A 16818-nucleotide genomic window follows, 5' to 3' on the forward strand; every position below is an offset into this window, starting at 1 on the left:
ATGTTTCCGTTAGCATCTCGTGGTGGGGCAATGGTTAACGTCGCACGTTTTCTTTTTCGCACTTTAATTTACAACTTTGTGTCAAGGGTTCGGGTTCGATCCTCATACTTACCTACCAAAACATTTTTTTAACCCCCCTACCCCCCGGAGTTTCCACACACACCTCCAAACACCCGGGCAACGCCAGGTACCCCTCACTAATATATATATAAAAGGCAAAATGGCTGTGCATATTTTTGTATGTCCAAGAAAGACTTATTGAGGGGGGGGGGGTTCCTGACTACATTACATTTATTTAGAACTTTGCTTATGCTTCCTAAATTATAATATCTACGATTCATGAACAGATGTCGTTTCTACATTGATTTTGATTGACTTTTAAAAAAATCTCTGTTTCTCCGTGCTCTTGTTTCTCTTGTTTAAATAGAGCAAAACTAATTGAAGCAAATCGAACTGCCTCGTCCTCCGACTGGGACGTCCAGAAAGGTAATCAGCTTGACCAATGTGGAGAAAATCCTTCACATCAGACAATTGCTATTCATTTGGACACTGCCAGAGCTCCTCCTTTTGTGGGGAACTGGTTTTCCCCATCATCGTTGGGAAACAAATAAAACTGCAGAAAGACAGACGGTCATTTCTGCACCTGCGTGAACTCCTTCACTTCTGCAAGTAAACTTTTTTATTGACATTGCTAAATTTGAATGCTTTTCACTTCCTTTGGCATCATAGCGTAGTGATAAGACGTCAATTTTTCTTTCACTTTCTTTTCTGTCTTTGCGTCAGTCACAGGTTCAAGCCCACCTGCATATTACCACTTTTTTGTGCTTAACACATACCATCAAACACTCCGGCAACACTGGGCACCCCTGCTAGTCTAATATAAGGAGTAAAGAACAAGTAGCAATGTCTCTTCTGTGACAAAGGGGCTGTAGGGAAGAGAAGAAGCCATCTCTCACTAGATTGCAAAGTCGATTTTGTACTTTGTCAGATAACAAATAACGTTTCCATTGCTTAACATATGAAGATGCGATTGTCTGCATTCATTGTACAAGCCATGATCATCGTGCTGTTTCAAAGTCTGTGTTGGATTCTGAAACCAGTCCGTGTTAATTGTGATTTTAATCAGAGCAGCAATGGAAGAATTCTCTTTCCAAATCATAACTGCAGTTTAAAGCAAATAACAAAGTATTTTTTGCCGTTTTTCTTTTATTGATTTGTGAATCTGAATTTGTAGCTTCACCAAACTAAAACAGTCTCTGGAGTGTGTGTTATCTCATTGGGATCACACTTGGATTTTCACTTGAAAAATCCAATCTGCTGGTAATCTATGGGCATGAAAAAAATGGGGTCAAGTATCTGGCTGGCTATTATAATTAAAAAAAAAAAAAATGAAATAAGTCATAATCACAGCAGAAAACCTTGTGTTTGTAGAAACATTACTCTTTCAAAAGCTTCATCTTTCTGCATGCATTCGGACCCTAACTTCTCCGAGAAAAAAGCAATAAATTGTGAGTGGTCAAACCCAAACTAAACATTTCCCATTTCTTTACTCATTTCCCTTAGTTAAATATTTCTCACTCGTAGTTTACATCCATACAAATGGGATCTTTTTCTTTCCACAGTTGTAATAATCTTCTAGAAACTAGCGGACATGATTCTGCAGAGTTTTGTTTTCATAGCTGGAAATCATGACAATATTTGACAGACCCCCCCCCCCCACTCGATACAATAAAAACAAAACACTCTTGACTTTTTTTATCAGTTCTGATAACAAAACCTAGTAAAAGCATGTCATTTCAACATTTTTATTTTTTATCTAAAGATTGTTTGGATTTAAAGAAAAAAAGTTTCTGAGTCATGCAAGATGCAAACATTTTAATGGTATTATGTAATTTTTTTTTTTTTTTTTTTTTTTTTTACAAAGGCATCACCACATTATCAAGGCCCAGAGGCCACTCAAATTTAAATCCATAAGCATTGTTGATTTATCAACAAGATAGGAATTGCCAATGGTCAAGAAATAATTTTTTTGGTATTTATGCAGAACAGCTACTGTGCTAAAGCTGAAGTTTCATTGATGTTTAACGTAAATCGCTGGGATATGCTGAAACGTATAACCAATGAAAGTCAAATAAGCAGACGAAAAAAATTCATATTAATTTATTTTTATTTCGGACTATTATTCTCATCTTTATTAGTTATTGTTTTTCATCTTTTATTGGTTTTGTTTATTCACAACGTTTCGGCCAACTATTCCTCTGGCCAATCATTTTGTTGACAACTTGATGAAACCATCAGACATTGCTGATGAAAATATGGTACCTTCTCTACATAAGCATCTTGTTAGGTGAAAGTACAGAATAGTTACAAAACACCTTCTCTTCGCCATTGGTTTCTAAATAATGTTATTTCAACACAGTACCTTATAAGTACCAGAAAAAAAAAAAAAACTAAAAGAAAATACCAAAAAAGTAAAAATTTTCATCTCCCAAATAATTTTATTGTTTATTTATTTTTTGCCTTATTTTCAATATTCCTACTAAAATTTATTTTAAAAAATCATAAAAATTGGAAATAAAATAAACAAAAAAAACCAAAACGATACCAAATAATTTTTGCTATTGCTGTTATAATTTTTTTCGTATTATCGTAAAAAAAAAAAAAATTAAATATTTATCTTTGAAAATTACCAAAGGTTGAATGTTTTTTTTGTTTTTTGTTACTTTTCTTAATGGATTAGTAACTTCATTCATTAAAAAAATATTGCATTGTATTTTTTTTTTCTTCATTAAAACATCATGGTTTTCTTCCCCCCCCCCCCATTTTTTGTGTGAGTGTTTTCGCTTGGCACCTTTCGACAGTTTACAGGTTCTGCTGGCCGTTACCAAAACAGCACCTTCTCTACACAAGTAACATTTTTCTTTGTGGAACAGTTTAAGAACTTATGAGTTAAAAATGCGGCTACATCATGATATCCTGAAGAAATCTCATAACGAATTCATGAACTCTGGTTGCCATTCATTCTCTTCCTTGTAACCTCACCTTTTTCAGGGGCCTTCCTCCTCTTGCTTCATTTGCATAATCAAGAGTTTTCTCAAGTGCTATTTCATATAAATAAAAAAATAAAATAAATATCTTGTTTTTCCTTTCCAAAGAAACTCGTATCTGACCTATATTTCAAGTGACACACAAATAAATTCGACAATCCAAGGAATTAGGTTAACTGTTTTTCTTAACAAGGGTGGCATTGAGATGGGATTTGTCAAATTGCCAAAAGGTACCATTTTTGACATTTTTGGAGATATCTTCATAATCCAAGATGTCAACTTTTTCAGCTAGTGTTTTTAATGTTGCTGTCAACCCAATTACCATGGAAGAAAACCGATTTCATCTTTTATCAGTTCATTATATCCACAAATAATTGTGTATTAAATTGATACCATAACAACCTTTCTTAACAATGCTCTTTGTTTCCATCATCATCATCACCACCATCATCAGCATTGTTACATAATACCTATTCATATTATTTGGATTCTTCAGAGAACACTCATCTTGAGTGTCCTTTCACAACGTATCGGTCGATGTAACCTCCAACCTTCAAATGTATCTTATCAAACTCTGGAATTTGGATGGAATTTTGAATGGAACTCTTTATTTACTTCACTGGGGTAGCATATTCTCGTTCTGTCAGCCATAACAGAATAGAGGTCCTAAGTAATTCATAGTTCTCCACACTGAGAATTGAACCTTCAGAAGAATGTCACTTTTTGCAATTGATTTTTCCAAGTACTCTAACCACTGCGCCACAGTACTGTGTGCGTGTGTGCGCATGTGTGTGTTCCACAGGCACTGTTTCACTGTATTACAGCTCTTTAGTCTGGCTAGACTAGCAACTACCTCAAGCCAGGAATAAAACTAGGCCGTTTATGCAGTAGTCAGTTCTTAACCGTTAGATGTGTATGTGAAATTACAATGATTAAACATTGTCCAAATGATCTAAGCTCGATTTATTTACACAAAGAGCATTACTTTATATGCTAGTGGCGAATATTTATATTTTGTTCCCCAATATGCTCAACCCAAGTTAGAGAGCATTTATAGTCATCCACACACTGTTTTGCTGTATCATATATATATATATATATATATATATATATATAATCAACTAGCAGTTCAGCCCGGCTTTGCTCGGGCTCTATGTACTGTTCATAACCTGCCCTACGTGTGAATACACTTTATGTAAGATTTCAAATGTTTAGACCAAAATTTGTCTGAGTAATTTCAAAGAGACTGCAGAGGTCAAGTTTTTTTTTTCAACTTGGGCCCCAATTTTGACCCCTTAACATTTATTATTTTGGTTTCAAATCAAAATACAAAGTTTTATCCATGTCCAAGTTACCTACATTTAAAATTTCAAGTCTTTAGACCCAAAACTGGTGGAGGAATTTGGTAGAATCTGCAAAGGTCAACTCTTTCAACTTTGACCATGTCTGAATACCCGTTATGTATAAATTTCAAATGTTTAGACCCAAAATTGGCTGAATAGTTTGTTAGACACCGCAAAGGTCAAATCTTTTGAACTTTGACCCCTTGGCAGCTCAAATTTTCGACCCAAACTGATTAAAAGCTTGCTCTATCTCTGAATACTCTTTATGTAAAATTTCAAATGTTTAGACCAGAAATTGGCTGAGTAATTTGGTAGAGATCGTAGAGATTATTTTTTTTTTCATTTTGACCCCAATTTTAACCCCTTAACATTTGTTTTGAGCTCAAATCAAATTAAAGTTTGATCCATGTCCTACATTTAAAATTTCAAGTGTTTAAACCCAAAAGACGGAGAAATTTGGGAAAGTTTTCAAAGGTCAAGTTGTTGAACTTTGATCTCTTGACAGGCAAATTTCTGTCCAAAAACCTATTAAAAAGATTTTGCCAAATCTCAATACTCCTTATGTCAAATCTCAAGTCTGTAGACCGAAAATTAAGTTATTTGGTAGGGAAATATATACACACACACACACACATTTTCACTTTTCTAGATATATAGATTATGAAGGGTTCCCATATCGTATTGAATTCTATACTAGGTCTACTTAGTAATTGATTGTCGCACAGCATATGTGCTGCTTCTTTGAGTCGTCTTGCTCTCCACCGTTCTTCTGTCTATAATTTTTACTTGGTAGATGGTTTCCTTTTTCTTCTATATATGGTTAGCCATTCCTGACTTTTCAATCTTTTCACATATTGCAGCTTTTCGATGTTCTTCTAACCATACATTTAGTGGACGACATATCTAATCTTTGTATAGTTTTCCATATTTACATGGGATCTCATATGCAGTTTAGTCATGATTTTTTTCTGTAGGGGACTTGACTTGCACAAGCTGTTTCTGGAAAGTTGACTCGTTTCTGAATACTGTCCTAATGTTATATGGATTACATATTCTTTGAAGGTTTTTCTGACAAGCCCTTCATGTATGGTATACAAACTGTGGTGAGTTTCTGGGTGGTGGTCTTTGGTGTCTGGTCCAAATTTCTTAGAGCGGATGTCATGCTTTCTGGATAGTTGTTTCGGTGAAGGGTTTCTTTTAAACTGTCCATTTCCTCTTGATATGTATTGCTGCTACTAGGTATTGCTTTTGCTCGCTGTTGTAGGCAATGGACGATTCCTTTCTTTATATTATATGGATCTGGGGCTAACACTTGTCAATTTATATAGGTACGTATGTTAGAAAGTTAATATTAGTTTCAGATAAAATGGAAAATTAGTTTATAGAATAGTGAATAAGTTAGGCAACATGTTAGTAGAAATAAGGACAAAAACACATTAAAGTGGAGTCGAGTTGGTTTGGTAGATTCATTTGACCACATTCGTTTGGTGAAAATGAGCTTTATTAAATAGAATTCAACATTTTATACAGTGAAAGAGATGCATGAGAGGAGAAAAGGTGAAAGAGGTAAGCAAAGAAGAGGCAAGTGATTAGAAGTGTAGGAAAAATAAAAATACATGGTAGAATATATATATATATATATATATATATATATATTTTCTTTTTCTTTTTTTTTTTACATGGCCCAGATATATATATATATATATATTTTTTTTTTGCATGGCCCAGATATATATATATATATATTTTTTTTTTTTTACATGGCCCAGATATATATATATATATTTTTTTTTTTTTTACAGAAGCCACTTGATGATTAGGGTTAATGGTTGTGATTTTAGCGTAGTAAACATTAGTGGGAATTTTATAAATTGGATTACTTAGGGGATAGTTCTATAAGAACTTGTTCACGTTTGACTTGAAGACAATCAGATTGTAGTCAGCTGGAAAGCAGGCAAACGGAATAGATCCACAGGCGAGCAGTTCTAAGAAAGAAGCCCTGTTCATGGAATCTACGTTTGGGTGTAGGCACAGATAAAGAGTGTGGGAAGTTGTTGATAGTGGTTCTGGCTAGACGAGTGTTTTTCGTGAAAGTCTGGCGAGGGGGGGGCATAGATTGAAGTTCAGATGAGCACCTGTCTGAAAATAATGATAAAGCAGGGGCAGATTCGCAACATCTCTTCTGTGAGAAAGAGATTGCAGGGAAGGGAAAAGGCATCCCCGACTAAGCTACGAAGTCTATTTTGAACTCTGTCAAGACAGGATAAGCTGCTTCTAGCAGCTCCTGCCCAGATGTGGCAACAGTACTCCATCTTTGGCCGAACCTGGCTTTTATATAGCTAGAGAATGGCATCAGGAGTGAGATATCTACTAGAGCGGTAGAAGGATCCTACCATTTTTCCAGCGACCTTGGTAATTGATTTGATATACATGTTTGCTCAATCTAATGAATATCTGGTGTCAAGTTTGATCATGCCCTAATACTGATGGGATAAGTATGAACGCTAATTTTCTTCACATCCAGGAGTGAAATACTAATTTGTGTTCAAGAAAGAATTGTTTGCAATAAGTATCTTTTCCATTAAATAACCCCCAAAAAGGGTTAGTATGCCATATGGAATAAAAACCAAATTTTTGCTAATTTGCATTTTAAATATTTATTTTCTTCCCTTCACAGAGGCTGCAGCAATTATTCGGGACATTGCAGTGGCTATCAACCATTTACATAACATGGATATTGCACACAGAGATATCAAGGTAAGACTAAAAAAAAAAAAAAAAAAAAAAAAAAAAAGTAGGGATTGAGTGCCATCAACCAGAAGTGAAACTAAAAGGAAACTTTTGTAATAAAAAAAAAAAGAAATGATATGCTAAGTTAGTAAGCGAACACTTTTCTCGATGGACCCACAAGACACATATAGCGTTGCTAATTTAGTTATTTAAAATGAAAGAACATAATGATGATTAGCACAAGCAAGGTTTGTATCTGCCCCCCCCCCCCCCCCGCCCTTTCAAACAAAACGACATTTCTACACAAAATAATTGGATTTTTTTTTTTTTGTGTTTTTTATTTATTTATTTTTTTAACTTTTTATTTTTTCAATATTTTTTGTCTGGGAGATCGCTCTTTCTAACAATGTTGTGTTTGTTCCTGTATGATGCAGATGACAAGTTTTTAGAGGACATGGGAACACACAGAGGTTTGAAATTTATTTAATAGATGAATAAATGTACAAACTACAGCTAGAAATTATAGACCATTTCCCTACTGTATTTGTAAAGCAAGTTTTTCTTCAATATCCTACAACCATTTTAAAACCATTAATTTCAAATATTGTGTTATATATACAAATGCAGCTAGCTGTTTTATCGCTTGTGGAAAAGGCATGCTCCCAGTTCCAGATCTGTATCAAGGCAATAATTAAGGCTTAAGGCGGCTACATTGAATAGATGTCAGCTTTACTACATAATCAAATAACCTGAATTGATTTTTTTCATTAAAAGTTTTTAAAATAAAGCTGTAGTGTTGCTTTCTTCAGAACAACAAATTTATCGTTCCACCCTGTAATTATATTATTAAACCGTCTAGAGACGAAAGTTTTTATTTTCTCTTCCCTTCTTTGATTCTGTCACCTGACAGGATAGACAAAGGCGCCGTCGCTTGTTTAAGTCAGGGTTTTTTCTTACTTTTGCCGCAAGTAAAAATCTGTTTTTTAATTTGTGAACCACTTGTGGTACCAAGCGTATTTGCTGTGTGATATTATAGGGTCGAATCTTGAGTTATAAAGCTCTAAATGTGAGCTGATTGCACCATGGATATATTTCAGTGTCGACTCTTGGATCGTAAGACACCAAATATGAAACTATTGCATAGGAAGATAATTTAACATTACTATCAGAACATTTGGATTTAGTGTCATGATTTTCACAAACTGTGACCAAAAATAGGGAGTATTCACCAAGCCCCTGCTAGCGCTTGTGGAAAAGGCATTCTCCCAGTTCTGAACCTGTATCGAGGCAGTGATTGAGGCTGAAGGTGACTATATATTGAATAGATGTCAGCTCTACTACATCATCAAGTTACTTGAATTAATTTTTTATTCAATAAAAGTTTTAAAATAAAGCTATAGTGTTGTTTTATTTTGGGTGACAATTTTATCGTTCCACCCTGTACAAATGCAGCTGTTTTATTGGCTGATCTAATATCGAAGTAATATGCAATAAAATAGTTTGACATTATCTAAAGCAAGTAACCTCTTTCTCACAGAAGTCCAACATAAACGAATTCCTGATGAACCCCCCCCCTTAAGTAAGGCACTTTATCAAATCTCCAATACTAACGATTACTACGATACTATCCCATTGATTACTGTACATGCAATAACCATTATCCCTGAGTGACTTCCAGGCCTTGATAAGTGGTGACCTCCATGTAAAAAAAAAAAAAAGAAAAAGATGTTGCGAGTTTGTCTCTGCTTTATCGTTACTTTTCATAGCAAGTGCTCGACTGAGTTTCAATGTATGGTCCCCCGCCCTCGTCAAACTTTCACAAGAAACACCCATCTAGCAGAAAACACTATCAGTAATTTCCCCCATCTTTTTTTATCTGTGCCTAAACCTAAACGTAGATTCCATGAACAAAGCTTCTCTCTTAGAACTGCACACCTGTTGAACTGTCTTCCGTTTTCCTGCTTTCCAGCTGACTACAATATGCTTGCCTTCAAGTCCAATGTAAACAAGTTCTTGATAAGCCATTCTGCTTAAGTTAACAAATTTACTGGATTTCCATTACTAACAATTACTATATTGTCCAATTGTCTACTGTACACTATTTAACTATTATCCTCGAGTGGCCTCTTGGCCTTGATAAGGGGTGATGCCTATTTAAACCCCAAAAAGCTAAGTTGTATTAGAAATTAATGTGCTTGGGGTAATAAATATAAGCATTTTATTTGTATGAAAAGATAATTTAAAAAGAAAAAGGAAAATTTAAATATTAGAAACTTCATTTTCCTATTTCTGCTTTTAGGGAATATACAAAAAAGGCCTGGACATTTTGATTGCAGTTAAAACAATTTAAAGAAGATTCTAATGCTATGCAATGCAAACTTATGTTGACGATTATTTCAAGTTTTTATGAGAAACTAACTAAGGAAAAAAAAAAAGTGGTAATAGGCAGGCTCAAATCCGCACCGCGAAAGAGGAAAAGAACGTGAACAAAAAAAAAATGTGACGTCTTTGCTGTTGCATCCATTGCCAAATCAGAAGTGGCGAAGGTTTAAATTAAGGCTAGTCAGTTGAAAAGAGGGGATGGCTTTCGAAAATATCGTTGAAAAAAGCGACCCCCTCCTTGTAGAAAAGTGCCCAGTTGGGGGTGGAGGAATTAATTCTTCGATATTTGTCTAAAGGGTTGAGCTTCAAAATGATACTAATCTCGTGAAAATCCGTTGCCTCTGTCGAAAGTTTTTGCAAGACATATATACATACATTTAAACAGACAGGTGAGATTTATATAATAGACTAGCGGGGGTTACCCGGCGTTGCCCGGGTGTTTAGAGGTGTGTGTGTTGGAAGGGGGGGGGGGTAAATCAAAACAAAACAATAAGCAAAGTAATAATCCTGTTTAAATATTATAAAAATAAACAAACAAACGTGATGCAAATGAGCGATGTTAAAATTTCTTAAAATTGGAAGAACAAAATGCGGACATGATGAAAAAAAAAAAAACAAACAAAAAAAATGTATGTGATGCAAAAAGTTAATGTTAAAACTTAAAAAAAAAAATCTGAAAAATAAAAAGAAAAAAACAGTAAACGCGAAAAATGGCATAAATAACCCTGTTTCAATATTAAAACTGTAGGGGTGTGTGTGTTAGTGTGGGGGGGGTAGATGGAAATTAAAATTAATAACTCTGTTTAAATATAAAAAACCAACAAAAAAAAAAACAGTGAAGAAAATTTTGGAAGGGAGATAGGCTTGAACCTGAAAGCTTGAGGTTAATAGTTTGATGACATACCATAACACCACAAAGCCAGGGACTTTAGAAAGAGTCGAAAATAAGCATTTAAAAACGAAGGTGGTTTTCTAGGTCAAATCTCAAACCATAGCAGCAGCATCAGGAGCATTTTTGCTATAAATTGGAATACTAATTATTAGTGCATATCTGTGTAATGTAAACTTTAGAATCTTATCTTAACTGTTTAAGTTATTGTAATGCCAAAAAATACTTCCATTCCTTTCTAATGTTTTGTGCTTCTGGCAAACACTGAGTGTGAAATTATCACCTGTTGTTTTGAATTGATATCTTTTATTTGGCATTGAAAATTTATGAAAGTAAACATGTTTGGCCTTGGTATTAAAATGAAAAACAAAACCTCACAGTGAGGGACCCCCCCCCCTGCCCAAGGCAACAAAATTTAATTACACAAATAAAATAACAATTTTAAGGATCAACACACGTGTAAAAAGAAAACAAAAAACAGGAAAACTCTCCTCAATCACCCGATGAAATATTAAAATCTGGGAAGTTTTTTGTTTATCTCCATTAGAAACGTTGAGTGAAATTTGAAAATAAAATAAGATGCATATTGAACATGTTCGAAGGCAAATAACTGCAACGCGAAATTTTTTATAAAATAAATGAGTGTTTATTTTTTAAGAAATATATTTCGGAGATATACTCCTTTGTCAATCTATATATTTTTTTTCTTTTTTTTCTCTTTTTTTTCGCCATGATGTAGAGTGGAAGAATGGTCAATGAATTAAGTTCACGTGATGTTAGCTGCAGGGTTTTTATGTAGTTGGATAGAATGCGTGGTCGCACGGTTTGAAAATCTGGGTAGTTTTTTGTTTATATCCATTAGAAGTATTGAGTGAAATTTGAAAATAAAATAAGATGTGCATTGAACATGTTTGAAGCCCGCAGCTAACATCACATGGACTTAATTCATTGACCATTCTTCCACTCAACACCATGGCGAAGAAAAAGAGAAAAGAAAAGAAAAAAATACATAGATTGACAAAGGAGTATATCTCCGAAATATATTTCTTAAAAATAAACACTTGTTTATTTTATAAAAAATTTCGTGTTGCCGTCATTTGGCTCCAAACATGTTCAATACGTATCTTATTTTATTAAAATCTGAGTCAAACTCTGATTCATATGATTTTTATTGGCATTCGTTTCCCCAATATTTTTTTTTTTAGTTAGAATTCGTTCTAGAAAGTATTTATAACAAAAACCGTGTAAAGATTGCCAACATCCTCAAGTAAAAGTATTTCTGTGGAACAAACTGGATTTGAACTTCGCCCATCCAGTTTGTCAGCCCGTGTCATTAAACACTTAGCCACTGTTGTCGTCTGTTGCTGATGTACTTTGGGTAGAATGGGAGCTGTTACTGCTAGCTTTCATTGTCGGATTGGAAGTGATGCTGGGGGATAAAGTTAGATATCCAGTGGTGAGGCCCCAGCTTGCAGGCTTTGGGGAGTGTGGAGCCACCCTTTAATTGCCATTGCTCCCAGGTCCACTCTGACCCAGAGTGGTAGTACCTGTTAGGGTCCCAACTATGGGTTGAATAGAAACCAACTCGAAAACAACAAATATATTCTATAAAAAAATTTTTCTTCAAAATCTTTTGATTCGGCATTAAATAACCCGAAAAGGATTGATATGCCGTAAAACAAAAATAACTAACCATAAAATACGCTTAAATATCTTAAGTATTTATTATTATAGAGCCAATTCTCTATTATTATGGGACCCAATAGTTAAAAAAAAAAAAGAAAAAAAAAAAAAAAAGAAAATTACAGAAACACCGTCAGCTAGAATTGAAACATATAAATGTATAGTTGCGCATGTGTAGAGGATACATCACATTAAAATTTCACCTGCCAAGTTCCAATTTTTCAATTTTTACGCCTTAGTAGCTCTTTTTTTTTTTATCTCCAGCTAAAAACTAAATTGAATTTGTTCCACATGTCCAAATATCCCATATATCAAGTTTTTAAGACAATTTGGTAGAGCCCACTTTACACACACACACACACACACGGTCACTTGTGATTTCTATTCCTCAGAAAATAAGAAAAAGACAATTGGATATTTTTTCCCTTTGGTGGGAAGAAGTAGAAACCCTGAAAAGTCATAAAGATCTTGTTTTCTAATTTGTTAGAACCCTTAAGTAAAAGCACTTTGGAATCCCAGTATACATGAGATGACTTTATTTTTATATAGCCATTTTTGAATTCAATACAATCCAAACCATATTTCTGAGTTTTTGTATTTAGGTTAAAAAAAAAAATATTGAAGGCAGTGAATTATTCGTAGTCTAGATGTTGGTTTATATATATATATATATATATATATATATATATATATATATATATTCAGTATTTACTTTGACAGTGATGGATGCGTAATTAAAGCTAGGTAGTAAGTTTTTTATTTTTTTTTTTATTGGTCCTCTGACAAAAGGAAGGTGGACCTATAAATTCACCCTTGTCCGTTCGTCTGTCTGCACTTTTCTCAATAACTATGCCTTGGAATTTTTTTGAAATTTTGCACAAACATTAAACATGATATGAGTAAAAGTAACAGAACGAATTTTCCAGGAAAACTCCGGCTGCAACCCCCCCCCCAAGGAGTGCCTTTTGGGTTAAAATGGTTAAAATTGACACTTTTGTGCTTATTAAAATAAATTGATGCTTAGATTTTTATAAAACTTTCTGAAAAGTTGTAACTAACTGAGTTCTATATAATTTTGTTTGTCTATACTTCGCGATAACTCTTGGGTGTGCTCCAGGGGTTCCTTTAGGGCTGATAAAAACACTCCATTTTTGGGACTATTTTACCATATTTGTTCAGAATTTTCTGTGTATGTCTATTTAGCAGTTTTGCATGGTGCTGAACTCAAAATTAAATATGTTAAGGCCTTCGGAACTTTTGGGGCTAAATGGTGGTGAGGGGGGAAATGATGGACTTATTTATTTTTATTTTTTATTTTTTTGCAGGTGCAGAACTCAAATTTACATATTTTAAGGCCTAAGACTGCATCGTTTGTTAATTTTTACCATGGTTTGACATCCTCTGAGACTAAATAGAGGGGGGAAAATGCTGAACTTAGTCATTTTTTTTGTTTTGTTCACTGTGCATTCTTTTTAGTTTTGCTTTTTTTAGTTTTGTTTGTTTTTTGGGGTTTTTTTTTTTTAAATTTTGCATTGTTTTTGTTTTGATTTTTTTTGTATTTGTTTTTCAGCCAGAAAATTTATTATATACAGAAGGGAATAAAAACGGTATTCTAAAATTAACTGATTTTGGTTTTGCTAAAGAAACAAATACTTCCAAATCCTTGAAGACTCCTTGTTTCACACCTTATTATGCAGGTAAGTAAAATGAAGATTCTTAATCTCTCCAGTACAAATATCTGCCTTATCAGGTACACTGAATAGTTATCCCCCCCCTTAAAACAAAACAGAAAGAAAAGAAAGTTCAAAAACCACTGTTTCACTTCTATGAGTAAGTAGAGACTTTCATAATGAGTAATTGCAAAGGAGGTGATTTTCAAAAGTTAACTCCATTTCTTGGTTCTGAAAATGCATTTTTTTTTTTTTACTTAAAGATGTCACTCAACTGTCTCCATAGAGCAGCAGAAGTAAAGAAAAAAAAGTCTCTTTATGGAAGAATATACTTGCCATTGTTACTATTACACAAGCTATATATTCTATTTTCACAGTTTTCCTTCTACAAAGTTTGGCTTCCAATGTAAAGGGATAAATATTTATGCATATTAGTAGCAGCAACTATAAACTACAACGACAGCTTGTGGTTAACAATTTTGAATGCATGCTTAATTTTTAAGCTCAGTACTGATTGGTGCAAGCATTTACCTTCCTTTCTGGCTTGCCAAATCATAGACCATCTCTCATGAGAGCTCAACACGTGATGGGATATTATAAAAGCGCTAAGACACCATTACCGACAACTTGCGATATGCTAACCAACTCCCAAACTTCTCTCTTGAGACACGACCAAAATCCATCAGGCTGTTTGAGCTCTGGGTTTGATTTTGACTAGAAGACGTAAGAATCCAACATGGTAACTGAGAGAGAGAGAGAGACACACACACACACACACACACACACACACACACACACACTGCTTGACATTGACATCTGTGTATGCACATTCTATCATGCATATATATATATATATATATATATATATATATATATATATATATATATATATATATATATATACTCTTTCTTCCCTATTGATGGGACATCTATTTGATGTATACTTTCTAACCTTTTGTTTTCGTCCATTCCCGTGGACGTATTGATTTGCTAACATTGTTTTAGGTTTACATGTTGAAGATGACTCCATTAAATAGTTTTTAATTGTTAGAATGAAACTACATATACACTGATATTTATTATGTTTTGTTTTTTGATTTGGCAAATCTGGATTTTAACAGAAAATTTTATCCCAACCCCTAAAAATTCTATTCAACATACACCCTGTGCTCATTATATATATATATATATATATATATATATATATTTTAAGAAAATATTGCAATGTATTTCATTAATCCTTAAATTGTTACAAAGAAAATAGTGGGTTGATTGTGTTAACTGTCTTTATAGTTAGCTTGAAATGGGAGGTGAGAATGAAAAAAAAAAAAAAACCAAGAGTAAATTCTCTTGTAGAAATTTCTTATTAAAAAAACAAACCCAAAATTAAAGATTTTTTCATAGAAAACCTTTTAATGGATTTGCTCTTTGTATTTCAATGTATTTTTTTTATTTTTATTTTTTTTTTTTAATGAAAAAAAAAAAAAATGAATGCGTGGATAAGATTTGACCACATCTTTTTAGATTTTTATCTACCCCTGATGCAGGATGCATAGCTATTGGTGACTTTGTCTACCTGTGGTTAATAAGCGCTAATATATTTTGGTCTGAGAATGTTCTTCAGACTTGGTGAAATAATGACAAAAACAAAATTGGACCTCGCGTCTAAAAAAAATTAAAAAAAAATCTCATATATATATATATATTCTAAGCCATAAATCAAGGATATTTCTCCTTTGGCATGAAAAACAACAGTCTAGGCTATTGTTGAGATGACTTGACTGAGGAATCTGGTCCTGTGCAGTTATAGGAGGTTACACTTTACTTTCTTTAAGAACAGGCTAGTTTATTGATAATTGCCGGATCAGATGTCACAGCATTTTTTTTTTTTTTTTTTTTTGCAGGCCAGACCCTCTTTCTCTAGGGTGCTTGCTTTTCAAATTTCACTTTCTGGACCTTGTCACATCATCCCACCATGAGATGGAGATAAATAACTTTAAGAATGTATTCTTTGTTAAAGTTGCTTTTTAATCTGTAGTACTTTTGAACTTTATTCATCATCACATAAATGTTGAGAATTGTATGACAATGCTCCAGTTTAATTTTACTGTATGATATAAAGAGTTTAATTTTACTGTATGATATAAAGAGTTTAATTTTACTGTATGATATAAAGAGTTTAATTTTACTGTATGACATAAAGAGTTTAATTTTACTGTATGACATAAAGAGTTTAATTTTACTGTATGATATAAAGAGTTTAATTTTACTGTATGATATAAAGAGTTTAATTTTACTGTATGATATAAAGAGTTTAATTTTACTGTATGACATAAAGAGTTTAATTTTACTGTATGATATAAAGAGTTTAATTTTACTGTATGATATAAAGAGTTTAATTTTACTGTATGACATAAAGAGTTTAATTTTACTGTATGACATAAAGAGTTTAATTTTACTGTATGACATAAAGAGTTTAATTTTACTGTATGACATAAAGAGTTTAATTTTACTGTATGACATAAAGAGTTTAATTTTACTGTATGACATAAAGAGTTTAATTTTACTGTATGATATAAAGAGTTTAATTTTACTGTATGATATAAAGATTTTAATTTTACTGTATGACATAAAGAGTTTAATTTTACTGTATGACATAGAGTTTAATTTTACTGTATGACATAAAGAGTTTAATTTTACTGTATGACATAAAGAGTTTAATTTTACTGTATGACATAAAGAGTTTAATTTTACTGTATGATATAAAGAGTTTAATTTTACTGTATGATATAAAGAGTTTAATTTTACTGTATGACATAAAGAGTTTAATTTTACTGTATGACATAAAGAGTTTAATTTTACTGTATGACATAAAGAGTTTAATTTTACTGTATGATATAAAGAGTTTAATTTTACTGTATGATATAAAGAGTTTAATTTTACTGTATGATATAAAGAGTTTAATTTTACTGTATGATATAAAGAGTTTAATTTTACTGTATGATATAAAGAGTTGTCTGTGTATGGTTCAGCTAAAAGTCATAAACTATAAAACAAAGATCAACAAAATTGTA

At 32.9% G+C, this 16818-nt stretch overlaps 1 protein-coding gene across 1 annotated transcript in view; it reads left to right on the plus strand.

The window, feature by feature from the left end:
• LOC145239895 (MAP kinase-activated protein kinase 2-like) overlaps positions 1-16818 on the plus strand; it is a 198872-nt gene that overhangs the window by 134952 nt on the left and 47102 nt on the right. Inside the window, exons 5-6 of the mRNA XM_080103514.1 lie at positions 7068-7147; positions 13645-13771. Coding sequence (XP_079959640.1) covers positions 7068-7147; positions 13645-13771 — 207 coding nt within the window. The remainder of the gene's footprint in view (positions 1-7067; positions 7148-13644; positions 13772-16818) is intronic.

The sequence above is a fragment of the Euprymna scolopes genome, chromosome 19, assembly GCF_053919585.1.
Source record: "Euprymna scolopes isolate OS-2025 chromosome 19, ASM5391958v1, whole genome shotgun sequence".
In the NCBI taxonomy this organism is placed as follows: domain Eukaryota; kingdom Metazoa; phylum Mollusca; class Cephalopoda; order Sepiida; family Sepiolidae; genus Euprymna; species Euprymna scolopes.